At 43.7% G+C, this 27,933-nt stretch overlaps 1 protein-coding gene across 1 annotated transcript in view; it reads left to right on the top strand.

Annotated features, from left to right (window-relative positions):
* Nucleotides 1-27,933, top strand: part of nalcn (sodium leak channel, non-selective) — a 201,302-nt gene that overhangs the window by 10,740 nt on the left and 162,629 nt on the right. The window contains exons 3-7 of the mRNA XM_078546046.1: nucleotides 4,526-4,609; nucleotides 4,700-4,839; nucleotides 5,384-5,512; nucleotides 9,803-9,954; nucleotides 26,600-26,742. Coding sequence (XP_078402172.1) covers nucleotides 4,526-4,609; nucleotides 4,700-4,839; nucleotides 5,384-5,512; nucleotides 9,803-9,954; nucleotides 26,600-26,742 — 648 coding nt within the window. The remainder of the gene's footprint in view (nucleotides 1-4,525; nucleotides 4,610-4,699; nucleotides 4,840-5,383; nucleotides 5,513-9,802; nucleotides 9,955-26,599; nucleotides 26,743-27,933) is intronic.

The following is a 27,933-nucleotide window of genomic DNA, read 5'->3' as shown; positions in this document are numbered from 1 at the left end:
GCAATTAATAAAAATGACCATTACAAAGTGTCGAGCAGCAGAGTTAACTAGAAACCTTTTTTTGGCCTTTTTGCTGTGATAGGCTCACCGGTGAGCCTATCAGCAGCAAACACAGGAGAAGAACCGGCCTCTGATTGGAGGAGCAGCTCCTTGCAGAATCTTTAATTGAACTTGCCCGTAGTTTGAACACTGGCTCCAGAGGCCGGATACAGAGGCTTCAGGGGCCGCACTGTGGCCTCTGAGCCATTGGTTGGACAAGCCTGGTTTAGCAACCAAACAACAATAATGTGGTGGGCCACACGAGTTACTTTGACCCTCAGCGTTTCTGAATTCTCTGACTGACTGTCAGATTAATAGATTCCAAGTTCCAAATCATTCTACTGCAAAAATGGAGCGTCTGCCTTGTTGTTAAAGCGGAGTTATCATCTACTTTCTAGGAAACACAATTTTTTCGAAATGATTATGCTTTTAAATTCATAATTTTGGCACCTTAGAAATTTAAAACAAATTGTTAACGCCTGCTCACTTTATTAAAGTGAGGGGTTATTTGCCAAAGAGAATTGGGGCATTAAAATGCAGTTGGATGTTTTAATTGACAAATTGAGGGTGAACTTTGGTCTGAATAGCCTTCCTTTCTTTTACTTATGTACAGTTTTATACATGTACAGAAGTGTTGAACTTAGTGGGTGCATAGTTTACACATTATTATTTTTAAAATGGCACCTTTTTTTCTGCTTTGCTGTAAGAGCTATTAGTGCAAAGTACTAGGAACACTTTTTCTTTTTCAGTATTAAACACTGCCAGGTTGGGTTTAGCACAGCTGGCTGGAGAGTAAGGCTCTCTCCACTCTGTCCCAACTATTTGCATTTGCCCAATCTTCACTCGTATTCCAGCAGTGTGACATTTACTGTTTCTCAGTCCAAATGCCCCTTGGATTCGTAACCAATGTGTAAAGTGCAGGCACTAGGATAACAGAACTATGAATCAGATATCCTCACCTTGCCCACTTGCCAAGGTAAGTACAAAGGAAGTCATTTGTCCAAGTTGGGCCCCTGCTAGTCATACAACACAGCAGGAGGCCATTCAGCCCATTGTGCCAGTGCTGGCTCTTTTAAAGAGTTATCCAATGCACCCCCCCTGCTCCATCCCCATATCCTTGCAACTTTTTCCCCTTTGTGTATTTATCCGGATCCCTTTTGAAAGTTACTGTTGAATCTGCTTTCATTACCCTTTCAGACGGCGTGTTCCAAACCAGAAGAAGTCATTGTGCTTTTTTTTTGGAAAGAAAAATCTTATCTCCCCTCCTGGTTCTTTTGCCAATTACCTTAAACCTGTGTCCCTCTGGTTCCTGACCCTCCTGCCAGTGAAAACAGCTTCCCGTTATTTACTGTATCAAAATACTCCATGGTTTTGAACACCTCCATTGAAAACTTTTTCTACTTTGAGAATAATCCCAGCTCCTCCAGTTTCTCCATGTCACTGAAATCTGTCAACTCTGCCACCATTCTGGTAAATCTCCTCTGCACCCTCTCCAAGGCCTCTACGTCTTTCCTATGTGTGGTGCCCGCAACTGGACGCGCTACTCCCGGTTGATGCTAACCAACGTTTTATGAAGTTTAACATAATGTCCTTGCTTTTGCACACTATTCCTCGATTTGAAAAGCCCAGGGTTCCATAAGCTTTGTTAACCACCTTCTGTGCAGTGTGAGTTTATTAATCACAGTAATTTTACAAAGTTGAAGTGGAGCCTGAAGTTATTAAAATTGGGGGAAAAATACGAGCAGGAATGGCCATAATGCCAACCAACTCAAAGACACGGCCAGCAAGGGTGAAGTGATGAAAATCAGGAGTACGCACGAGGTCAGAATGGGAGGAGTGCAGAGATCTCGGGAGGGCTGTGGGTGAACACAACTTGGTGCGTGTCAGGATATGTCTCGGATGAGCTCGGGGTGGAAGTTTGGAGGGCGGCCTGGAGACCAGTGCAACGGTCAAGTCTGAAGGTAACAAAGCAAATATTTTCTCCAAGTTAATGGAAGATCGAAAGATCAGAGTAGTTAGAGAAAATACCATAACCTCTTAGTGTCCTTAAACATTAATTCATTGGCATAATGTCAGAGAACTAAAGCTACATTAGGTTGTTTTGCTGGAGGGGTTGTTGCTTTGAATAGAGCTCAGATATTGTTACAAACCCAGACGCATTCTCAGTTGATTGAGCGGTTTATTTTATTTATCCAGGTGTATGGACATCACTGGCTGGGCCAGCATTTATTTCCCACCCCTAGTTGCCCTTGAGAAGGTGGTGGTGAGCTGCCTTCTTGAACCACTGCAGCCCACGTGGTGTAGGTACATCCACAGTGCTGTTAGGGAGGGAGTTCCAGGATTTTGACCCAGCGACAGTGAAGGAACAGCGATATATTTCCAAGTCAGGATGGTGCGTGGCTTGGAGGGGAACTTCCAGGTGGTGGTGTTCCCATGTGTCTACTTCCTTGAAAGATCTGTAAAATGGCATTGCTTTAAATAGTGCAATTTACAGCAAGTTTCTGATCAGCAGTGTATACTGTGTTCAGTAAATGCAGACATCTGTCCATTATGGTCACTGGTGTCTGGTTCCATGAGACCAGCCATCTGGCAAGTTCAGTCTGGGCCACCTCCCGAAGCAGCTTTTGTTAAGAATATTTGTTTGTTTATTGTTTCAGTAGGAGCTTAATCTATTTTTCCCTTTTTTGTTCTATTTTCAAGATATGCAATTGTGCAGAAAGCTTTATGGCATTGTAAAATATAGTAACTGATCCTACAATACTTTGAAGATGCTCCAATAGAATAAACAAGGAGACATTGTGCTTTGATTCCAATCACATCCCTCTCCTTCTGTTTTTTTTTCCCTCATGGCAATTTATTTTTCTTCCATCCCTCGAACCCAATACAGACAGCCAGTTATAATGCATTAATGACATTTTTCTGAGTCCATAATGTCTACCCTTCTCCAATTCTGGCCTCTTGAGCATCCCTAATTTTAATTGCACCTCCTTTGCCGGCATTCCTTCAGGTGCCTGGGCCCTAAGCTCTGGAATTCTGCCCATCTTGCTACTTCTTTCTCCTTTTTAAGATGCTCTTCAAAACCTCTCCCTTGAACCGAGCATTGGCCTCCCCTCCTAATATCTTGCTCTGTGCCTCGGTGTCAAATTTAGTCTGATTACGCTTCTGTGAAGTGCCTTAGGATTTTTTTTTTACTACATTAAAGATGCTGAAGGAGCTTTTAATATTTTTCGTTTTTTACTCTTTTTTTTTTCAAAATGTGAAATCATGCGGAAAACCTTTATAGCTTTGGAAATGGCTCTTGTGTATAACTTGCTTTTTACTTCTGCTCAAGAGATTGGCCATCGTCCTCCTTTATAAAATGACAGTGTGAGGTGAAGTGACTTTTGACAGCACTGTTTGTGCTCAGAGCAACTGCAGATGTGTATGCAGTGTGGTTATTATGGCATTGTACAGCAGAAATGTGTACTTTGAGTGCATCATAATGTTCAGGAGAACTGAGGTGAAAAAGAAGCAACTCTCTAATTCACACGCATTTTAAATTCTTGATGCTGGCCTGATCAGAGGGTGACGGTGGCGAAGCAGTAATGTCACTTTTTGCTAGTAATCCAAAGGCCCAGGGGACACAGGTTCGAAACCCACCAAGGCAGCTGGTGGAATTTAAATTCAATTAATTAAAAAAAAATCTGGAATTGAAAGTCAGTCTTAACAATGATGACCAGGGAACTATCATCAATTGTTGTAAACGTTTTCACTTGTGGGAGAATCTAGAACTAGGGGTCACTGTTTAAAAATAAGGGGTCATTCATTTAAGACAGAGATGAGGAGAAATTTTTTCTCCTGAGCCTTTGGAACTCTCTTCTCCAAAAAGATGGTGGAAGCAAAGTCCCTGAGTATCCTTAAAGCAGAGATAGGCAGACAGACAGACAGACAGACGGGAGGATGAAAGGTTATTGGGGATAGGTGGGGATGTGGAGTGGAGGTTACAATCAGATCAGCCATGATCTTATTGAATGGCGGAGCAGGCTCGAGGGGCCTACTCCTGCTCCTGCTCCTGATTTCGTATGTTCCTGTTGCTGCAACTCCAATTGGAGGAATCTAATTATCACAGAAACAATAGGATTGATTTTTTTTTCTCTCTCCCACAAATGTTTGCTCATGACTTGATGATGCATCGAGAAACTATGCATTCACCACAGCCACATTCCACCCATGTGCTTGAATCTGGGAGTGAGCATTCAGAAAGTCAGCTTGAATAAGTAAAGCACAGATTATACAATAATACGGATGGAAGGCATCAGCCCACTCTGCCAGCTCTTTAAATGAAGTGTACAATGAATACTGTTTCAGTACACTTGCCTCACAGCCTTGCAAATCTTTCCTTTTCTGGTATATGGTCAAATTCACAGGAGGTTGACTATTGTTAGCTGTATTTGTTTTTTTTTCATCCAGTCCTGTTTATTGATGATGGCTTACCCTTGTTTCACAGGGTGATAACTCATATGTGAAGGACCGATGGTGCGTGTTCGATGGGTTTATGGTCTTCTGTCTCTGGGTGTCCCTGGTTTTGCAGGTATTGCCAAGTAGTTCATGGCGTTCGTTTTTGAGGTTTCCGGAGTTATCTATAAAACTCTATTACGAATTCTTTATCTTTACTTATCAGGTCTTTGAAATAGCTCAGATAGTTGACCAGATGTCACCGCTGAGCATGCTCCGAATCCCAAGGCCACTCATCATGATTCGAGCATTTCGAATCTATTTTCGATTTGAACTTCCACGCACACGGATTACAAACATTCTGAAGTAAGAGCGAAGAAAGCTTGCATTTCTATAGCATCTTTTCCGATTGCAGAATGTCCCAATGTGCTTTACAGCCAATTAAGTACTTTTGAAGTATCTTCACTGTAGGAAATTTGGCAACCAATTTGCACACAGCAAGATCCCACAAACAGCAATGTGATAATGACGAGATGATCTGTTTCTTAGTGATGTTAGGGGTAAATATCAGCCAGGACGCTAGGGAGAACTCCCTGGATGATCTTCGATTAGTGCCATGGGATCTCGCACATCCACTTGAGAGAGCAGACGGAACCTCAGTTTAACATCTCACCCCTGACGGTGCAGCACTCCCTCAGTACTGCACTGAAATGTCAGCCTGGATTTTTGTAATCAACTCTTTGGAGTAAGATTTGAAACGACAATCTTCATGCTTGCAAATCAGTGGGCAACCGACAGGTTGTTAGCTGTAGCTCTAAGATGAGGTGTTCCCTATCATTGTCTGTTCAGGGTTTACGAATGATGAACAAGACACTGTTTGTTTATATCCTGTCACATTGCTTTACTACAGGCGATCAGGAGAACAAATCTGGAGTGTGTCCATTTTCCTGCTCTTCTTTCTGCTCTTGTATGGAATTTTGGGAGTTCAGATGTTTGGCACGTTCACCTACCATTGTGTAACCAACGATACACAGCCAGGGTGAGCAGTGATTTTGTAAATTTTGCTTTTCTCGCTCAGCATTAAGTAATATTTATTATTTCTTCCAAGTTAACTACCTGGTTTTTTAACTAAAGTAAGTTGAAAATTTATTTCTGTTTATACTTAGTGTTAATCTGAAAACCCATCATACTAACTGTGCTGGTCTGGTCTTCAGATGAATATTTACTTTAAGATGATGGAGATAGGAGCGGCGAAGAGCAGTGGGAAACCAAGGGATTGGGAAGCCTACAAAGACCAACAGAGGACAACTAAAAAAGAAATAAGGAGGGAGAAGATTAAATATGAGGGTAAACTAGCCAGTAATATAAAAGAAGATTGCAAGAGTTTTTTTAGATATATAAAGGGTAAGACAGAGGCAAAAGTGGACATTGGGCCACTGGAAAATGACGCTGGAGAAGTAGTAGTGGGGAACAAAGAAATGGCGGAGGAACTGAATAGGTACTTTGCGTCAGTCTTCACAGTAGAAGACACGAGTGACATCCCCAAAGTTCAAGAGAGTCGGGGGGCAGAGGTGAGTATGGTGGCCATTACCAAGGAGAAGGTGCTAGGAAAACTGAAAGGTCTGAAGGTGGATAAATCACCTGGACCAGATGGATTACACTCCAGAGTTCTGAAGGAGATAACTGAAGAGATAGTGGAGGCGTTAGTGGTGATCTTTCAGGAATCACTGGAGTCAGGGAGGGTCCAGAGGACTGGAAAATCGCTAATGTAACCCCCCTGTTTAAGAAGGGAGTGAGGCAAAAGACGGGAAATTACAGGCCGATTAGCCTGACCTCGGTCGTTGGTAAGATTTTAGAGTCCGTTATTAAGGATGAGATTTCAGAATGCTTGGAAGTGCATAGTAAAATCGGGCAAAGTCAGCATGGTTTCATCAAGCGGAGGTCATGCCTGACAAATCTGTTAGAATTCTTTGAGGAGGTAATGAATAGGCTAGACAAAGGAGAGCCAATGGATGTTATCTACTTGGACTTCCAGAAGGCCTTTGACAAGGTGCCGCACAGGAGGCTGCTCAGTAAGATAAGAGCCCATGGAGTTAGAGGCAAGGTACTAGCATGGATAGAAGATTGGCTGTCTGGCAGGAGGCAGAGAGTGGGGATAAGGGGGTCCTTCTCAGGATGGCGGCCGGTGACTAGTGGAGTTCCGCAGGGGTCAGTGTTGGGACCACAACTTTTCACTTTATACATTAATGATCTAGATGAAGGAACTGAGGGCATCCTGGCTAAGTTTGCAGATGATACAAAGATAGGTGGAGGGACAGGTAGTATTGAGAAGGCGGGGAGGCTGCAGAAGGATTTGGACAGGTTAGGAGAATGAGCAAAGAAGTGGCAGATGGAATACAACGTGGGCAAATGTGAGGTCATGCACTTTGGTAGGAAGAATAGAGGCATAGACTATTTTCTAAATGGGGAGAGAATTCAGAAATCTGGAGTGCAAAGGGACTTGGGAGTCCTAGTCCAGGATTCTCTTAAGGTTAACTTGCAGGTTGAGTCAGTAGTTAGGAAGGCAAATGCAATGTTGACATTTATTTTGAGAGGACTAGAATATAAAAGTAGGGATGTGCTGCTGAGGCTTTATAAGGCTCTGGTCAGGCCACATTTAGAATAATGTGAGCAATTTTGGGCCCCGTATCTCAGGAAGGATGTGCTGGCCCTGGAGAGGGTCCAGAGGAGGTTCACAAGAATGATCCCAGGAATGAAAGGCTTAACATACGAAGAATGTTTGAGGACTCTGGGTCTATACTCGATGGAGTTTAGAAGGATATGGGGGATCTGATTGAAACTTACAGAATACTGAAAGGCCTGGATAGAGTGGACGTGGGGAAGATGTTTCCATTAGTAGGAGAGACTAGGACCTGAGGGCACAGCCTCAGAGTAAAGGGAAGACCTTTTAGAACAGAGATGAGGAGAAACTTCTTTAGCCAGAGAGTGGTGAATCTATGGAATTCATTGCCACAGAAGGCTGTGGAGGCCAGGTCATTGAGTGTATTTAAGACCGAGATAGATAGGTTCTTGATTGGTAAGGGGATCAAAGGTTACAGGGAGAAGGCGGGAGAATGGGGTTGAGAAACTTATCAGCCATGATTGAATGGCGGAGCAGACTCAGTGGGCCGAATGGCCTAATTTCTGTTCCTATGTCTTATGGTCTTCAGCCTCTCTCACCTATTCCGCGATCCAATTTGCTGTTTTATCATTTACTCCCTCTTGGTTCTGTACTCCTTAATACAAATAATCATTTGGTAACACAGAACCTGAGTATTGCTGAAAAGAGAGATGTTGTCGAAGCTTTTCATCTTGCACTCATCAGGACAGATTTGCAAGAATACCAAATATCGAGGGGAACAACAATTTATACTGCGTAAGAAAAGAGTGCTGATTGGTAGAGGCGATGCCACGGAGCTCATTCAACATTGCTGGCCTATTCATTAATGTACCACACAAGGAAGCCATAGACATTTGCACCGTATCACCATATCATGGCGACCTGGTCATGCCGCCATTGTCTGAATCTGTATTCATTGAACTTATGAACTCAGCAACTCATCAGTCAGTTCAGTTTTAGTGACACCGTGTATGCCTAAATAGTTGGTGTTGCCATGGGATCCACTCTAGGCCCAGCTCTCACTAATCTCTTTGTCGGTTTCTGTGAGAAATGCGCCTTTGATGGAATGGCACCCAACCTCCTTGCATCTTTCCAATAGGCAGATGATACATTTGCTATATTTGTATCTGCAGCTGCATGTAAGAATTTCCATATGTACCTTAATGGGCTCCATCCTGCGCTCAAATTCACCTTTGAAATGGAGCAGTCAAATGAACTCCTTTCATTGATGTACTGGTTGAGAATTCTGCCAGGGGGTTCTCCAATACTTTCTACCACAAGCTGACCTTCACTAGTCAATATATGCATTGGGATTCCTACAGTTTTATGCGCTACAAGATTGGCCTTTTTGGTAACCTCGTAAATAGGGCCCAAGCAATTTGCTCACCTTGCAAACTTGATACCGAAGTAGAGCGCGTCAAAGGTATCCTACGGAATAATGGTTACCCTGATCTGATCATTCCTCACTGTATGTCGCGCAAACTCGTGAATGGGCCTAAAGCCGCCACTTTCAGTCCGAGAAGTGTCCACAGTCTACCTTCGATTACCTTGGTGGGGTAAGGTGTCTCAAAAATTTGAGTCAACAGAGTGAAGCTAGTCGTTTCACTCTGCTACTGTGGAGTAGCAACATGAGTAGTATTCCCCGCTAACAGGATGCTGCCATCAAGCCAAAAGGACATTCTGGACACCACACGAATGGGTAATGTGCTATATGAATTTCGGTGCCGGTGTGATGCTAGGTATGTACGTCCCAACGACTGGTGGATTGCATCAAACAACATGTCCTTTTTGGATGTTCACAACAGGCAAAGCACTGACTGTACCCCACCAGCCCGTACTTGCAAACTGGGAACATAGTGTCCAATATTAAATGTGATTCTGAGATTGGACAGCACTTTCTGAACAATCCTGAGTGTACTAAGAATTGCACTAGCAGCCAATTTAAGATTATCTGCTGGGCTCACATTGTGGCTCACTTAAATAAATTCGCACACAGGGCCCTGTACTTTGCATATTGAACATGTTCTTTCTGGCTTCATTTCAAAAGGCCGTTGGGACGTGTGTTTGAAGAGCAGGGTTGTGGTGGAAAGCAGGTGTTACAAGCACTAATCTGCAAGGATGACTCCAGGTCTGAGAGGCTATAACTACCAGGCAAGGCTTGAACAGGCTGGGGATCCTTTTTTTCTCTGAAAGAGAAGGCTGACAGATGAACAAGTAGAGATTTGTCAAATTATGAAGAGGTTCAATAGGCCAAAATTAGAGACCATAAATATAAGATAGTCATGAATAAGTCCAATCGGGAATTCAGGAGAAACTTCTCTACCTGGAGAGTGGTGAGAATGTGCAACTCGCTCCCACAGTGAGTGGTTGAGATGAATAGTATAGATGTGTTTGAGGGGAAGCTAGATAAGCGCATGAGGGAGAAAGGAACAGAAGGATATGCTGATAGGGTGAGATGAAGAGGGGTGTGTGGAGCATAAACACCGGCATAGACCAAATGGGCCAAATGGCCTTTTTCTGTGCTTTACACTTGATGTATTGGAGATTGGTGAAATGGTCTGTGTGGTAATACCTCCCCCCACCACCCCCCCACCCTTCCCACCCTTATTGCTGTGCAGGTTTGAATGATGTTGCTGTAAAGGTGAAATTAATATTCCTTCTATTTTATAGGAATGTGACCTGGAACAACTTGGCTATCCCGGACACCCACTGCTCACCAGATGGAGAGGGATACCAGTGCCCACTTGGATTTAAATGCGTGGATCTTGAAGAGCTTGGGCTCACCAGGCAAGAGCTGGGCTACAGTGGATTTAATGAACTAGGTCTGTTATGGTTTTAACAACTCGATTTTCCAGTATTTTGTTTTATTAAAAAGTGTTCAATTATGAGGACAGGTTGTACAGGCAAAACATTGCCCCAAGTATAGAAGATTGAGGGATGATCTAATCAAGAGGCTTAAGATTGTTTCAGGAGTTTATGGGATAGATAGAAAGAAATTATTTCTTCTGGTTGGGAGCGCCCAGAAGGGGACATCAGCTCCAACATTGGAGTTGGGGATGGTGTCAGAAAGCAAACATAACAAAAACTCTTAAGTGAAGCCTTCAGAGTGTCATTGTAGTGCTTCCCTTCATCACCGTAAGTGCCCACCTCAGACTCGAGCTCTCCATAGAAGATTTGCTTTGGTCAGCGAGTGTCAGGCATTCTCGCTCTGTGACCAGCCCAGCTCAGTTGTGACTGTCTCGGTATGGTGAGGATGCTTGGCAAGCCAGCTCGGGTGAGCAGCTCGGTGTCTGGTCTTTTGTCCTGCCACCTGGTCTTCAGAAGCTTCTGAAGGCAGCTCAAGTGAAGGTGGTCGAGCTTCTTGGCACGAACTGGCACACAGTCCAAATCCCGCATGGAGAGGGCAGGACTGTTGCTCTACAGACTTTGTTTAATAGGCAGGTTTACTCCTCTGTTCGAAATCTGCCAAAGGCTACACTTGGCTTTGATCGTTTTTGCATGTGCCTCACCATCCAAATAAACAGCTCAAGAGAGTGTGCTGCCCAGATAAGTGAACTTATCCAATGCTGACAGGTTCTAGTCATGGATTGACTCATGATGGGGCTTTCCTGAAGCAGGCTGGTACATTGCTGCAGTTTTCTTCCTCCTCATCATAAGGCCAAAGTTGTTGTATGCATTGGAGAACAGGTCCGTGCTGCATTGCATGTCCAGTTCTGAACCGGGAATTAAGTTGTAAGGAGTGTTTTAAAGAAGATGGAGAGGTTTAGGGAGGGAATTCCAGAGCTTGGGACCTTGGCAGCTAAAGGCACGGCCGCCAATGGTGGAGCAATTAAAATCGGAGATGCGGAGAGATCTCGGAGGGCTGTAGGGCCGGAGGAAGTTGCAAATGGTAAGTGGAGAGGCCACGGAGGCATTTGAAAACAATTAAAAGAAACATTTGCATTTGTGTAGTGCTTTTCATGATTTCAAGATGCCCTAAGGCTCTTTACAGTCAATTTAAGTACTTTTGAAATGTAGTCACTATATCAGACGATTTTGTGCAGAGCAAACTCCCACAGAAAGCAACGTGATAATGTAGTTAAAAGCAAAATACTGTGGATGCTGGAAATCTGAAACGAAACAGAAAATGCTGGAAAAACTCAGCAGGTCTAACAGCATCTGTGGAGAGAAAGACAAGAGTTAACGTTTCGAGCTTGTAAGACTCTTCAGAGGTCTGAATTTTCTGTTTTTGTTGTGATAATGTAGTTATTTGGTAATACAGAACTTGAGCGTTACTAAGAAAAGAAACCTGCTGTTGAAAGTTTTTATCTTGAGCTCATCAGGATAGTTGGCAAGATATACCAACAGTAAAGGGAACAACAGTTTATACTGCATGAGAAGAGAGTGCTGATTGGTCGGCAAGTGGAGTCTAATTAGTAGAGCCGTTGCCATGGAGAATGCACCAGGGAACAGTTAACTGCCAGCTTTTCAAATTCAAACCAGGCAGAAGGACTCTGGTCAAGGCATTGCTGTGCAGAATGAACCAAGGAATGGCTCTTCCCCCAAGATTTCCTTTAGTTGGAAAGGCGCAATACATGGTCATGTTCCTTCTGTCTGCAAAGGACAGAGCCCGCCGTGTGGATGTATGTAGCTTCTAGCATTCACATGTGTAAGTGAACCACACTGCAAGCCCAGCTGATTATCTTAAATTAGTTTTCATGTAATTCTTAGCACAGTTGGGATCGTTTAGCAAGTGGGTGAAGGGAGCCATTGCGCACTCACTATACAGTAGCGATGAGTGGTATTCACCACGACCAGGATGCTGCCGTCAAGCCAAAAGACGTTCTGCCTATCTCATAAATGAGTAAGGTGGGATATGAATTTCAGTGCCGGTGTGATGCTGGGTCTGTGGACTGTACATCCCAAAGACTGGAGGATCGTATTAAACAGCATGTCCCTTTGGCTGTTTGCAACAGGCAAAGCACTGATCATACCCAACCGGCCCATGCTTACAAAAATCAAAATATTAGATATGATTCCACGATTGGACAACACTTGCTAAACAATTCTGATTGTGCTCTGAATAACTTTTAAATTGGTTGTCAGTGTAATCAGTCGAACTCAGTGTGGCTCACTTACACATGCTAGAAGCTACATATGTTCACACACACACAGGGCTCTGTTCATTGCAGACAGAAGGAGCATGGCCCTTTTCCAGCTGAACTAAAGCTTAGGGGGCAGCCATTGCCTGGTTCATTCCCCACAATAAAATGGCAGGGGGCTGGGTCGGGATTGGTTCCTGTTTCTGTCCTGCCATTGGGGATAGTTCCCCCAAGAGCAGGCTGCAAGGTGGGTCAGTTGATCGCTCCAGAGAGTTGGGAAGCCAATTTGCATAGTTAAAGGTCATTTTACGGGGCCCCCAGCATTTTGCTGATGGTGTGTTGGCTTCCGCCCTCTGGGGAGGCCAACGGCTTCATTGTGGCGGCCTCACTGCAGCAGCCCTGAGGGCCATTGGAGCCAGTGGTTCAGTGGCCCAAAGAGGGGGCCATGGGCAATGAAGATCACCCTCACGACTCCAAAGGCCGTCCAAAGGGCTGCACCCTACCAACCCCAGCCCCCAATATTTTCATTTATTTTCATATCTGAGGTCTCTGACCTGCCTCCATGACCCTCGCATCTCCCACTAACGGCTACAGAGCTGCCGACACACAGGTTGGAATTGCAGAGTTAACAGTCCACCCGTTGTCCTTAATTGGCCTCCAATGAGGAAGCAGTCTCTGATTTTAAAATCGAACCAGTCCAGCCCTCAGCGAGCACGGGCTCGGGACCACCAGTTGGTCCCAATGTTGGGGCCCCAAAGCCCACGGAAAAAACAAGCCCTAAACCCCTGGAGTGGAACTTGATCCAACTCTGAGAGGCTGGGGTGGGAGGGTCATGGGGAAGTGGGGGGTAGTTGGCGGGGGAGGGGGTGTTCCAGGTGCTGTTGCTCACCTGGGTCACGCGTGACAACAGGGATGAGAGTTTTAAAACTGGGAGCCAGTGTAGGCAAGAGAGTACAGCTCCAGCCTCACTTTGTCATCTGGAGATTGAGGTCCCTCTGTAGACCCAGGCTTTGCCTTGCAGTAGAATCTGTTATATGGCAGGCGGTATTTGCCAGGCTGACCAAATCCCAAGGGAAACTTGGCCAAGCTATCTCAACAATTTTGCAATTAGTATTTATTATGAGAAGGTTTGTGCACTGAAGTCAGAAATAGAGTCCACTATCACCTTTGGAAATGTTAAAGATGAAATTAAAACATTTATTAACAAAAGAAAAAGTTACACACACAAGGTTACAGTTAAACTTAGTCTTAACAGTTCACAAAAGATTTCTACTTAACTAGACTCCCAATAACCCACCCCTTTTCAGGCAACAGTCCAAATAGATTCTTAATCTATAAAACATCCAGCAGTATTACCACAAGCACACATTGTTGCTATAAGGTAGGTATTTTGCAGCTTCTCTCTCCCTCTCACTTGGCAATGGAACCCCAAGGCTTTTAACAAAACCATGCACTCTGAACCAAACCAGCACTTCTCTGGGGTGGCTAGAGGCTGCTTTTCACAGGTCTATTTCACATAGTCCACCTCTCAAGATCTCACAGGGCCACTCGCCATACAGCTTTCCATCTTTCTTTTAAATGTATTTTCTCCCTTTTGATCTGGAAATCCCATTGTCTCTCTCTTGTTTGGGAGGTTACTTTTTCCCAGAATATAAAAACCTTTCATGATGTTGTCCTTATGGCCAGCACTTTTGGGAAAATAAACTTAATAACTTTGCCTTAATTTATCTTGCCAATTGTAACACATCTTATCATGTCTCTTTGAAATTCAAGCAACCTCTCAGCTTATCTACAAATGCAAATTCCATTCATGTTGTATCTGCTGAGACTTCATCTTCGCTTACCCATCTCCATTTCAAAATGCCTGTTTTTTTCAATATACTTGACCCCCTTTGATTCGAACCTCGCAGTGTGACCATCTTTAGTTTAATTAAATTAGTCACACGCACACACCACACAAGCCTGCTTTAAAGTATCCCACAGTAATATTAGGAAAAAATAATATTTCCTTTACAAATCCCAGCCAAGTCCAAAAGACCATAAGACATAGGATCAGAAATTAGGCCAATCTGCTCCGCCATTCAATCATGGCTGATAAGTTTCTCAACCCCATTCTCCTGCCTTCTCCCTGTAACCTTTGATCCCCTAACCAATCAAGAACCTATCTATCTCGGTCTTAAATACCTGGCCTCCACAGCCTTCTGTGGCAATGAATTCCATAGATGCACCACTCTCTGGCTAAAGAAGTTTCTCGGGTCCTAGTCTCTCCTACTAATGGAAACATCTTCCCCACATCCACTCTATCCAGGACTTTCAGTATTCTGTAAGTTTCAATCAGATCCCCCCTCATCCTTCTAAACTCCATCGAGTATAGACCCAGAGTCCTCAAACGTTCCTCACATGTTAAGCCTTTCATTCCTGGGATCATTCTCGTAAACCTCCTCTGGACCTTCTCCAGGGCCAGCACATCCTTCCAGAGATACGGGGCCCAAAATTGCTCACAATATTCTAAATGTGGTCTGACCAGAGCCTTATAAAGCCTCAGCAGCACATCCCTGCTTTTATATTCTAGTCCTCTCAAAATAAATGCCAACATTGCATTTGCCTTCCTAACTACCGACTCAACCTGCAAGTTAACCTTAAGAGAATCCTGGACTAGGACTCCCAAGTCCCTTTGCACTCCAGATTTCTAAATTCTCTCCCCATTTAGAAAATAGTCTATGCCTCTATTCTTCCTACCAAACTGCATGACCTCACAATTCCCCACGTTGTATTCCATCTGCCACTTCTTTGCCCACACTCCTAACCTGTCCAAATCCTTCTGCAGCCTCCCCGCCTCCTCAATACTACCTGTTCCTCCACCTATCTTTGTATCATCTGCAAACTTAGCCAGGATGCCCTCAGTTCCTTCATCTAGATCATTAATGTATAAAGTGAAAAGATGTGGTCCCAACACTGACCCTTGCGAACTCCACTAGTCACCAGCCGCCATCCTGGGAAGGACCCCCTTATCCCCACTCTCTGCCTCCTGCCAGACAGCCAATCTTCTATCCATGCTCGTACCTTGCCTCTAACACCATGGGCTCTTATCTTACTGAGCAGCCTCCTGTGCGGCACCTTGTCAAAGGCCTTCTGGAAGTCCAAGTAGATAACATCCGTTGGCTTCCTTTGTCTAACCTACTCGTTACCTCCTCAAAGAATTCTAACAGATTTGTCAGGCATGACCTCCCCTTGATGAAACCATGCTGACTTTGCCCGATTTTACCATGCACTTCCAAGTATTCTGAAATCTCATCCTTAATAATGGACTCTAAAATCTTACCAATGACCGAGGTCAGGCTAATCGGCCTGTAATTTCCCGTCTTTTGCCTCACTCCCTTCTTAAACAGGGGGGTTACATTAGCGATTTTCCAGTCCTCTGGGACCCTCCCTGACTCCAGTGATCCCTGAAAGATCACCACTAACGCCTCCACTATCTCTTCAGTTATCTCCTTCAGAACTCTGGAGTGTAATCCATCTGGTCCAGGTGATTTATCCACCTTCAGACCTTTCAGTTTTCCTAGCACCTTCTCCTTGGTAATGGCCACCATACTCACCTCTGCCCCCCGACTCTCTTGAACTTTGGGGATGTCACTCGTGTCTTCCACTGTGAAGACTGACGCAAAGTACCTATTCAGTTCCTCCGCCATTTCTTTGTTCTCCACTTCTACTTCTCCAGCGTCATTTTCCAGCGACCCAATGTCCACTTTTGCCTCTCTCTTACCCTTTATATATCTAAAAAAACTCTTGCAATCTTCTTTTATATTACTGGCTAGTTTACCCTCATATTTAATCTTCTCCCTCCTTATTTCTTTTTTAGTTGTCCTCTGTTGGTCTTTGTAGGCTTCCCAATCCCCTGGTTTCCCACTGCTCTTCGCCGCATTGTATGCTTTCTCTTTAGCTTTTATGCTGTCCCTAACTTCCCTTGTCAGCCATGGTTGCCTCGTCCTCCCTTTAGTATGCTTCTTCTTCCTAGGGATGATTTTTGCTGTGTCTCCCAAATTACTCCCGGAAACTCCTGCCATTGCTGTTCCACTGTCTTTCCTGCTAGGCTCATCTCCCAGTCAATTCTGGTCAGCTCCTCCTTCATGCCTCTGTAGTTGCCTTTATTCAACTGTAATACCGTTACATCTGATTCCAGCTTTTTCCTCTCAAATTGCAGGGTAAATTCTATCATATTATGGTCACTTCCTCCTAAGGGTTCCTTCACCTTAAGCTCCCTTATCAAATCTGCCTCATTACACATCACTAAATCTAGAATTGCCTCTTCCCTAGTGGGCTCCACCACAAGCTGCTCCAAAAAGCCATCGCGTAGACATTCCACAAATTCCTTTCCTTGGGATCCACTACCAACCTGATTTTCCCAGTCTATCTGTATATTGAAATCCCCCATGATCACTGTAACCTTGCCTTTCTTACACACCTTTTCTATCTCCTGGTGTATCTTGTGCCCCACATCCTGACTACTGTTCAGAGGCCTGTACATAACTCCCATTATGGTTTTCTTTACCTTTGCGGTTCCTCAACTCTACCCACACAGATTCTACATCATCTGACCCTACTTCATTTCTTGCTATCGATTTAATTTCATTTCTTACTAACAAAGCAACCTCACCCCCTCTGCCAACCTACCTATCTTTTCGATAGGATGTATATCCTTGGATATTTAGCTCCCAGTCCTGATCCCCTTGCAGCCATGTCTCTGTCATGCCCACCACATCATACCTGCCAATTTCAATCTGCGCCACAAGCTCATTTACTTTATTTCGTATACTGCGTGCATTCAGATACAACACCTTCAGTCCTGTATTTCCCGTCCCCTTTCTCATTGTCGTCCCTTTATCTGATGTGCTTGAAGTTAGATTCCTAGCCCTTTCCAAACACTCTGTCCTATTTTGTGTTCTGGAGACTTTAATAGCCTCTCCTGGGCTCTCCTTTCTTTTCAGTTTTTTCATAATTTTCCATGAAGTTGAATCCACCCCCCCCACATGCTAACCTGCTGCTTTGTTTCCCATTAGTCATACTTCTTGGAGTTTTACCCTTCCCCCCCACTTTCTAGTTTAAAGTCCTGTTGACCACCCTATTTACCCTTTTCGCTAGAACATTGATCCCAGATCGGTTCAGGTGGAGACCGTCCCAACGGTACAGATCCCTCCTGTTCCAATACTGATGCCAGTGCCCCACGAAATGGAACCCCTCTTTCCCGCAACACTCCTTTAGCCACGTGTTTATTTCCCTTATTCTCGCGTCCAACATCCAGAACACAGTAGTGTCACTATTGACTATAAGTCCCAGAATGCCTTATCTTGGGATGAAGGGATTGTCCTATGAGGAGAAGTTGAGTAGACTAAGTCTATACTCTCTAGAATTTAGAAGAATGGGAGGTGATCTCATTGAAACATATGAAATTCATAAGGTGAGTCACCAGGTAGATGCTGAGAAAATATTTCCCCTGAACGTGGAATCTAGAACTAAGGGTCACAGTCTCAGGGTTAAGAGTCGGCCATTTAGGACTGAGGTGAGGAGAAATTTCTTCACTCCAAGGATTGTGAATCTTTGGAATTCTCAGCCCCAGAGAGCTCTGGATGTTCAGTTGTTGAGTATATTCAATATAGAGGTTGATAAATTTTTGGGTGCAGGGATATCGGGATGGTGTAGGAAGGTGGAATTGAGGCCAAAGGTCACCCATGATTCTATTGAAGGTTGAAGCAGCCTCAGAGGACTGACCTGCCTTCTTTGGCCCCTATTCCTTCCTTCCATTCTTTCTGTGGAGTCAGGCAGTAATGGATGGAAAACTGGCCTTTATAAAACTGGAAATCTGTATGCCATGCGAATCAGAAAAAATATCTGATCCCTTGCAGAGGTATGATATAAGAGTCTCTATTCCATAACTAGGGATTGATTTTCGAAATTGAATTTCTTCCAGTAATTTGTTTTCTTGAGAATAATCTTTGGTGCTTCTTCAGGCTGCCTCTACTCGGGAGTCAATATTCTTCTTAAGGTGTTTTTCTTGTTTTTTTCTTGCAAAGTTTGGAAAATTTATTAGTGTGTTGGTAGCACAATCACCTCTGAATCACAAGGTTCCTGGCTCAAGTCCCACTCCAGGACCTGAGCACAAAAATCAAGGCGCACACTCCAAAGCAGTACCAAGGAAGGGCTGCACTGTCAGAGGTGCCACCTTTTGGATGAGACATTAAACCAAGGCCCCATCTATTGTTATATGTTGGTTAGTCTAGCTTTGGAATGATTACTGAGCTGTTGGCATGTTCAAATAATAACTGGTTTACGATGAACTATGTACAGCTATCCATGGCTAGGTGTTACATTGCTGGAGTCATGAACATTCTCCCCCTTGACTCCTCATCCTGTGTTCTCTTACATCATTATGGGAGGTGCTATTTACGCAGTCCCACACGTTAACCCTTACAAACCCTTGTACTAGCCCATCTGCCTGTTCAGGCATATGCAAAAGATCCATGGACTTTTTCAAAGAAGAGCAGGGATGTTATCCCCGGTGTCCTGGCTAATATCTAACCCTCAATCAATGTCGCAGAAAACAGATTATCTGTCATTATCACATTGTCTGTGGGATCTTGCTGTGTGTAAACTGGCTGCCATGTTTCCAACAGTACAACAGTGCACTTCAAAAAGTATTTCATTGGCTTTCGGGGACTTTGGGACATTTCAAGGTCATGAAAGGTGCTATCTGAATGCAAGCCCCCTTTTTCTTGTTTATTTAGTAAATTTTGGTGTTTTGTGTGGCCGATCTCACTTCAAGCTAAGTTTCTATCTGTCATCCTTGTTCTGGAGATCTACAATCTAAGACCAGCGTATTCTCTTATAATCTGACCTGCCTGGTGTTAAATGAGTTGTACATGTCAACATTCCTGATGCTGTTGTTCCACTTTTTTTCAGTATTGAGATACAATTCAGCTGTGCTTCCTGAACACTTTGAGCCATGTGGTACTTCTGTTCTTTGCAAAGTTATTATTTGTGGGCCAGCATTTGAAGTCCTTGATATAATCAGCAATGACATCTCCATTCCCCACCGCCACTCCCCCCCCTCCTAATTAGGATTGATTTCATTGTCTTGCATAATTCTCCATAAAATCGGAGTATTTCTACATCTGTGCTAGTTGTCTGGGCTCTGGTGACCCAGGAGTTGCCAGAGAATCTGCAGTCAGGATCCACTGCTAATTACATTTGCAGATATTTCATGGAGGGCCTGAGAAGGAATCCTGCTTCTCCTAACATAGCCTTCCATTTTCCTTGTAGCTGAAGCTATAGTAAAAATCCTGCATTTCACTCCATCTTTCTCACGATTTGAGGTGATGTTCCTGATGACCAGTCACCTGAAACATTAAACCTGAGGCCCAGCTGCCTCTGGTTAATGTAAAAAAAAAAAATTCCTGGACAACATTCCAAAGAAGAGCACGGGTCTTCTCCCCAGTGTCCTGGCCAATATTTATTCCTCCACTGACTTCGCTGAAACAGATGATATGGTCATTATCACATTGCTGTTTGTGGGAGCTTGCTGTGCATAAAATTGAGTGTGGCATTTCTTAAGATTGCAACAGTTTTAATGTCCTTGGCCAGACCCTGGGTCATGTGGGTGTTGCGATCTGTTTGGGAACCAATAATGTTTTGTTTAAAGTTTTAGAATCAAGATGCTTACAAAGTGAATGAAGTCACAAGTTCCACAAGTTTTGAACAAACAAAAATAAACTTTACTATACAAGTTCAGAAAGATAAAACAATTTATAATATCTATCTTATACTCTAATAGTCAGGGTACGTATGAGGTACATGTGAATTAACAGACAAACTGTGGTCGGATACATCACAGTACACAATAGATGACAGATGCAACCAAACCAGCTTCCGTGGATTTCATGACAGCCCACCCAGACATTTGTCATGTTGGTTGGTTCACAGTCTCACTGAAACATTGCCTTTCTCACAAGGGTTTTAATCTCCACATTTCAAGATCTCTCCTTGGAATTCTCTCCAAAAGTCACTCTTCAAATGACTCCAACGATAACCCACCTCGCAAGGTTTCAGTCTCACCTTCCTAGGTTCCTTTCCCCTGGATCTCCGAGTACACTCGAGCTTCACCTTCCAAGCACACTTTCAGAGCTATGGCCATGCCAAGCAGCACACGAGTATTCCATAGGGGTACTTTTGCCCTGAAGGCCTTCTTTACTTAAAGTCTGCTCCTTACAGCCCTTTCTCTAACTTGGAGGCTATTTCTCTGCTCCTTTCTTTTAACTTAGCTGGGACCTTTGCCTGTCCCTGTCTCTGTGACACTTTTATTAGCTGACTCCTCAACTGATTAACTCCGAACTCCCGCCATTGACCCTTGAACCGAATTTGGTGATTTGCCATAACGCTCCAAGAGGATCCCACCCTTGTTATGAGGCAGGAACCAATGTAACAAGCATTTGAACATCCTGTACCTTAAATGTTACAATCTCCCCAGACTGCTAATTTAATGTACAGGAACACCGAGATAAGTGGATTTCATAACAGCAGTGACTACTCTTCACAAGTACATGGCTAAGGGCTTTGGGATGTTCTGAGGTCAAGGTGCTATAGAATACAAATCTTTCTTTCTTCCGTATTTCTGTATAATTTCTACTAATTCCCCAGTGCTGCATTGGAGTGTCAGCCTAGATTTTGTGTTCAAGTCTCTGGAGTGTGATTTTAATCCTTAGCATTCTGACTCTACCATCCACTGAGATACGGTTGATATGTTGTTGCTGACCTCCTGGTGGATCCGATTGAGGGCCGGGAAAGCAGGAACTCCTGACATATTGCTGAAAGGAGAGACATGTTGTCGAAGCTTCTCGTCTTGCACTCATCAGGACAAGCACAAGAATGCCAAATTTCAAACGATCGCAACAATTTATACGACAGGAGAAAAGGGTGCTGATTGGTTGGCAAGTTGACTCTGGCTGAGGCGTTGCCATGAGGAAAGCAACAATGGGAACCATAGGCTTCCAAGCTCCTGAGTAACTTAATTTAAAAAAAAAACACATGGCTTGAACATATTCCTTTTGTTTTGGAGGCCGGGTCCCTGTGTATGAATGTATGTTGCTTCTAGCAAGTGTAAATGAGGCATGTTACAAGCCCGACTGATTGTCTTAAATTGGTTAGCCTGCTCGAGTTATTAACTGACAGGGAGAAGGCGGGAGAATGGGGTTGAGAAACTTATCAGCCATGATTGAATGGCGGAGCAGACTCGATGGGCTGAATGGCCTAATTTCTGCTCCTATGTCTTTTGGTCTTATCCAACTCCCTGCCCTGCCCCTCTTAACTATTGGCCACATTTGGCGCAGACAGAGGCTCCATCCCAACAATCTCTGGCACAGCTGACCACACCGCCTTCCTCCCACACGGTCTCTCCTACGCTGTCCAGCTCAGTGCAGCTGCCCTCACTCAGTTCCTCTTTTACCCATCCATTGCTCACCAGAGCAGCTCTTGCAATGGCTTGTGCCCCACACTGTCATCACTGAAATCCTTCGAGATGCCATTCTCTTCCCAATCTGCACGCTACTGCTTGTTGTCACAAAAGGAAGGAAAAGACTTGCATTTATATAGCGCTTGTCACAGCCTCCGGACACCTCCAAGCGCTTTACAGCCAATGAAATGCTTATTGAAGTCCAGTCACTGTTGTAATGTAGGAAATGTAGCAGCCAGATTGCACACAGCAAGACCCCACAATCAGCAATGTGATAATGACCAGATCATCTGTTTGTTGTGATGTTGATTGAGGGTTAGATATTGGCCAGGACACCGTGGAGAACTAGTGCCATGGGATCTTTTACATGCACCCAAGCAGGCTGATAGGGCCTCCGTTTAATGTCTCGTTCAAAAGGCAGCACCTAAACCAGTGCAGCATTCCCTCAGAAATGCACTGGAGTGTCAGCATTGATTTATTTTTTTGTATGTGCTCAGGCCCTGGAGGGGAACTTGAACCAGGCAAGAGTGCCGCTAAGTTAGTGACAGCTGATACTGGGCCATTGTGTGTGAGAGAGGTCAGCTTGGCAAGTCCATCTGCCCCTCTCTTGACCCCTGCACTGCCTCCTGTGTTGTCAGACTGCATGTCCAGCATCCGCTATTGAATGAGCCATCATTTCCTCCAGGTAAATATCGGGGAAAATTTGTTACTGGGAGTAATTCTGACTCCTGGACAATAATGTGAAACTGACGGAAGCGTTTTAAACCTCTGTCTCCACTTGTGTTTGCACCACCACAAACTTTTCCCACTCCTCGCAGGCTTGCTTAAGGGAGACCCAAAGATCCTATTGCATCCAAAGTTTTTTTTAAAGCAGTAATTCTATTTAGTATTTTTTTTTTCATGATCTTAAAAGTGTGCGTACAGTTAATGCTTTATCCTAAGGCAAAATCCTGCGGATGTTGAAAATTTGAGTCTTTATCTGCCTAAGCTGTCTCATACACAGTGACAGCCATTAACTTTCTCTGCCTTAGAATGCTCCATTATGAGAACAAGGTTACCATAGTTGCCTTGTGTTACCAAGGAGCTGTAAAATACATCTTTGAGAATTCGATCCCAGTCATTCCCCTCCACATAACCACCTTGAATAAAAATAATAAGTCATTGCCTTCTGTCTGGAGCCTTGAAGCAGAGTTATAATTTCTGTTCAGATTTCTGATACTACTTTCCACCTTGGGTGGAGAATGAGTGCAGAATTATTTCTTGTGGAAGTTGTCATACCTGCACCTCCCATTGCTAAACCTCCCTTGCTGCTCATGCCACAAGCAGACATATGGCAGTGCACATCTGGTAGAGGCAATTTGCAAGACAACCCCTGAGCTTCTGTAATATTTTCACGTGTCAGCACCAGGTTTTATGATTCAAGTGCTTTTCAGAAATGTCTTGCCGTCCTCAGGAATGATAATATTTTTTTTGTGTGAGGAATGGGCAGATGTTGAAGGTTCACCACCCTGCTTAAAGGTGATTGGGGAAAGAACTGTAAAAACTAGAGCTTAGACACAAGATGTGTCCTGGCTCATTGGAAGGTGTAATTCATAAACTTTTTTTTTCAGAAGCTCCCTTTTCTTATTTGTACTTTTTATTCTATTTCAAAGTTTTCAAATTTTTGGATGCTCAAGAAAACAAAAAGCATGTTTCAATGTACGTTTTTAAAAACACAAACTACGTGTTTGTTTTTGAGAATGATCACTTCAAATCTCAGCAGCAGATCCACAGAATTGTTACAGTGCTGAAGGAGGCCATTCGGCCCATCGTTTCTGCACTGGCTTTCTGAATGAGCAATTCACTTAGTGCCATCCTCCTGCCTTCTCCCCGTAACCCTGCACATTCTTCCTTTACAGATAACACTCTAATTCCCTTTTGAATGCTTCAGTTGAACCTGCCTCCACCACACTCTCAGGCAGGGATTCTAGACCCTAACCATTCACTACGTAAAAAAAAATTTGTCCTTGTGTTGCTTTTGCCAATGACTTTAAATATGTGCCCTCTCGTTCACAGCCCTTTTGCACCATTGATTAATGCCTTTATTCTTGATCATATCACATGGAAATAGACTCTCGCCCGCAATCTGCCTCGTGGATAGGCAATGAACAGCCCACATCTGAAGTCAATTTATGTTTAGTGTTATCTGAAAGAATTTCACTCTTTCGAACTCCACGGGACCCCTTCCCAGTGCCCCACCGAAATGGCCAATAAAAATTTGCCATTTATTGAAAAAGCTGATAGTAGTTAGAGGAATGCACTCTTTAAGTTTGCCACACAATAGCTGTTTGGCAAAGAGATGTAAATAAGAGGGAAAATTAGGAGTGGGTGTAATGACCGGAGCCTCAATCACATTATGCCCCAGCCAAAATTTCAATCCCCTCCCTCACCCCCACACCACTTCCATCCCTGTAAGTCAGCTAGCAGAAGCTGATTGCCTGTCTGTGTCTCTCTGCCTCTCTCTCTCTCTCTCTCATGGTAGCAGCCTCTGAGTCAGAGGTTGTGCCAATCCCACTCCAGACAATTCAGCACTAAGGTCCTGGCTGCCACCCCAGTGCAGTATGGCAGTGCCGCTGGTGCCATCTTGCAAATGAAATTTTAAACCAGAGTCCTGCCTGCCCCCTCGGGCGGATGTAAAAGATTCCTTTGACGAAGGGCACGGGAGTTCACCCCACTGATATAGATTCCTCGATCAGCGCCACAAAAATAGATTATCTGGTTATTGCTGTTCCTGGGATCTTGCTGTGCTCAAATCGGCCACTGTTAATGTTTCCTAGTATAGTGATTACACTTCAAAAGCGTTTAATTCACTGTGGAGTGCTGTGGGGTATCCTGAAGTTGTGAAAGGTGCTATATAAATGCAAGGCTTTTGTGTTTTTGTGTGAGGTGGATAGTCCTGTCTAGTAGCGGTGAATTCTTCTTTGTCAAATATCTGGAAGTGTAGAGTGGACAATCCATGAGGTTTCTGATCTGTAATCCAGCTGTGCATGCAATGGCGTATTAACCCTGAGACATGCAGTTCCCATTCAGCTCTTTAAATTATTTAATTTTCAATTTACAAGGGATATGGGCTAGCTCATTGTAAACGCAATCTACCGTGAAATGGATGACCTGAATCCTGAGAAGTTTTGGATCAAATCACGGCATCTGTAAATTGAACGAGAGAGAACAAAATTAACATTGAAAAGGACTTTGTTCAGCCCAAACTTTTCAAAACTATGTTCTAGATAAACGTATGTATTAGTTGTTCAGTATGTTAATTTTCGGACTGCAGCGGTTCAAGAAGGCAGCTCACCACCACTTTCTCGAGGGCAATTAGGGATGGGCAATAAATGCTGACCCAGCCAGCGAAGCCCACATCCCATGAATAAATTTAATTTAAAAAATTCTTCTTTCTCCTGTAAGAATTATATTTGTGTGGTCAGGTGACATCAGTTACTGTCAACGCTCAGAATAAAAAAGGCTGAAATTAGTAAAGAATCAGGAGGCAGTTTCAGCAAAGCTGTCAGGAGTGTTGAAAGAGGAAACGGATGGCGTAAGCACAGAAACAAACATTGAGTTCTGAAGAAGAGTCATAATGGACTCGAAATGTTAACTCTTGTCTTCCTCTCCGCAGATGCTGTCAAACCTGCTGAGTTTTTCCAGCTATTTTTGTTTTTGAAACAAGCATTAAGTCAGATGTGCTCAAACATCTGTCACTTGTTTCATGCCATTGGGGTTAATTTAGGAGCAAGATGCGCCCAAGAATTTTTCAGGATTGTTGTGCTGTTGTAATGATATTTGGTTGGGATGCATGTGACAGAGGCACATGTCAATATTTGATTTTTTTTTAACATCATACATTTTCTATCGCTAAGGATTTTTAACAACTGTTTAAACAAGGATGTGCATTTGTATAGAAACAGAAAATGTACAAGCAGGGAAGGAGGCCATTCAGCCCATCTTGACTCCACCAGGCACGATGGCTTCAAAATGGTAAAGCATTCCAAGGCACTTCACAAGAGCGTAAGTCAGATGAAATTTGATGCCAAGCCCCAGAAGGAGAGATTGGAATAGTTTGAAGAAGTGTCTGAGGGGCAGAGAGGTTTAGGGAGGAAATTTTTTTTAAAATTTGGAGCAGACTCTGCCAAAGGCACCGCCGCCATTGGTGGGTTGAGGAAAATTGGGGACATTGCAAGAGGTCAGAATTAGAGGAGTGCAGTGATCTCGGAGAACTGTTGGGTTGAAAGAGGTTACAGGGAGAGGCAGTGGCGAAGCCATGGTGGGATTTTGAGCTATACGTTTTGATTACCTTTATAGAATTGTGGAATGCTACAGAAAAGGTGGCCATTCCTCCCCTCATGCCCGTGCTGACTCTTTTGAGAGAGCTCTCCAATTAGTCTCACTGCCCCCCTGCCCTTTCCCCACAGCCCTGAAGATATTTCCTTTTCAAGCATTTACCTCATTTCATTTTGCAAGTTAGCATTGAATCTGCTTCCACCGCCCTTTCAGGCAGCACATGCCACATCAACCCAACTCGCTGTGTTTTTTTTTAAAAAATCAAATCAAATCCCTCAGCGCCTCTGGTTCCTCAAGGATCTGATTAACGTGTATTTAAAGTGACAGTCCATTTTGCTTTTATTTCAGATTCCAAGCATCCACGTTACTTTGCTTCTTATTTTTTTTTATTTAAAATGACAGAATTGGTTCTTTCATTGCAAATTTTGCCTAGTCACAAGTTACCTTGTTCACGATAGGAGACACTGCAGTGCTGTGTGTAGGTAGAGATGTCTGAGCTTTTTCTCAACATCCCATTTTGTACTTTTCAAAGTCTTTATTATAATGGTTGGATGTCTTGTCTCTCTTCAGGCACCAGTATCTTCACTGTTTATGAAGCTGCTTCACAGGAAGGTTGGGTATTCTTCATGTACCGGGCAATTGACAGCTTTCCGCGATGGCGTTCGTACTTCTACTTCATCACTTTGATCTTCTTCCTTGCCTGGCTTGTTAAGGTGCAGCTGGTGGTTATAAATACTAAACACACTGAGTAGGGGAACACATTGTTAATGCACTAATCTCCTTTGACATGGCACAGAAAACTAATGCTATCATTCGGTGGATGCTTTTTCTTTTGTTTATAGGTGAGTTATACACGATCGCGAGGGAGAGGAAGAAGTTTCTTATTAATCCAAAGCGCCCCCTCCTTTAAAAAGTGCTTCAACAGCACGAGCGCAGCGGAGGGGATTCAGTTACCGGGGAGGGGAGGGAATTCACCTTTTAAGGCAGAGCAATCAACACAGTTCCACGTTGGGAACGCAAATCTATAAAATTATCCCTCGTATGTCTTTTTTTTTTCTATTTTAAATTATGTCTTCATGAATAAATGGGAAGGAACTTGGAAACAGGATGAGGCCATTCGGCCCCTTGAGCCTGTTCTGCTCCATTTCCTTAGCTTTTGGCTGATCTGTATCTTAACCCCACCTACCCAACTTGGTCTGTGACCCTTAATCCCCTTACCCAACCAAAATCTATCAATCTCAGTTTTGAAATTTTCAATTGTTCCCCAACTGCAATGGCTTTTTGGGAGAGAGAGTTCCAGATTTCCACTCCCCATTGTGTGAAGAAGTGCTTCCTGACATCACTCCTGACCCGCCTGGCTCGAATTTTTTAAGGTTCTGTCCCCTTGTTCTGGACTCCACCACCCCCTGCCCCCCAACACCAGAGTAAATTAGCTTCTGTCTACTGACCCTGTCAAATCCTTTAATCATCTTCAATACCTCTATTAGATCACCCTTTAAAAACCGTCTTCTCTACTTGAGGGAATAAAAGCCTTGTCTACGCAACCTGTCCCCATCATTTAACCCTTTTAGTCCTGGTATCATTCTGGTTTAAACAGCTCCTTCTTGAAGGTGAAAACACAGGCCTTTTCTTATTAGGGATGATATTATATTGCAAGTAATGTGATATAAGAACAGAAAATGCTGGAAATATTCGGCAGGTAGAAAAACAGAGTTAACATTTCAAATCAATGATGTTAGACCAGAGCAAGTGATATGACGTTGGAGCGTGTCATTACCTGGGATGAGGTGATTGCCCTATGAGAAGAGGTTGAATGTTAGGTATATATTCCCTAGAGTTTAGAAAAATGAGAGGTGATCTCATTGAATCATATAGAATCCTTAGGAGGCTTGACAGGGTAGGTG

The sequence above is a fragment of the Cetorhinus maximus genome, chromosome 7 (assembly GCF_964194155.1).
Source record: "Cetorhinus maximus chromosome 7, sCetMax3.hap1.1, whole genome shotgun sequence".
Classification (NCBI taxonomy): Eukaryota; Metazoa; Chordata; class Chondrichthyes; order Lamniformes; family Cetorhinidae; genus Cetorhinus; species Cetorhinus maximus.
Note: the sequence above shows the minus strand (reverse complement) of the source record. Positions and strands in the feature narration are given on the sequence as shown.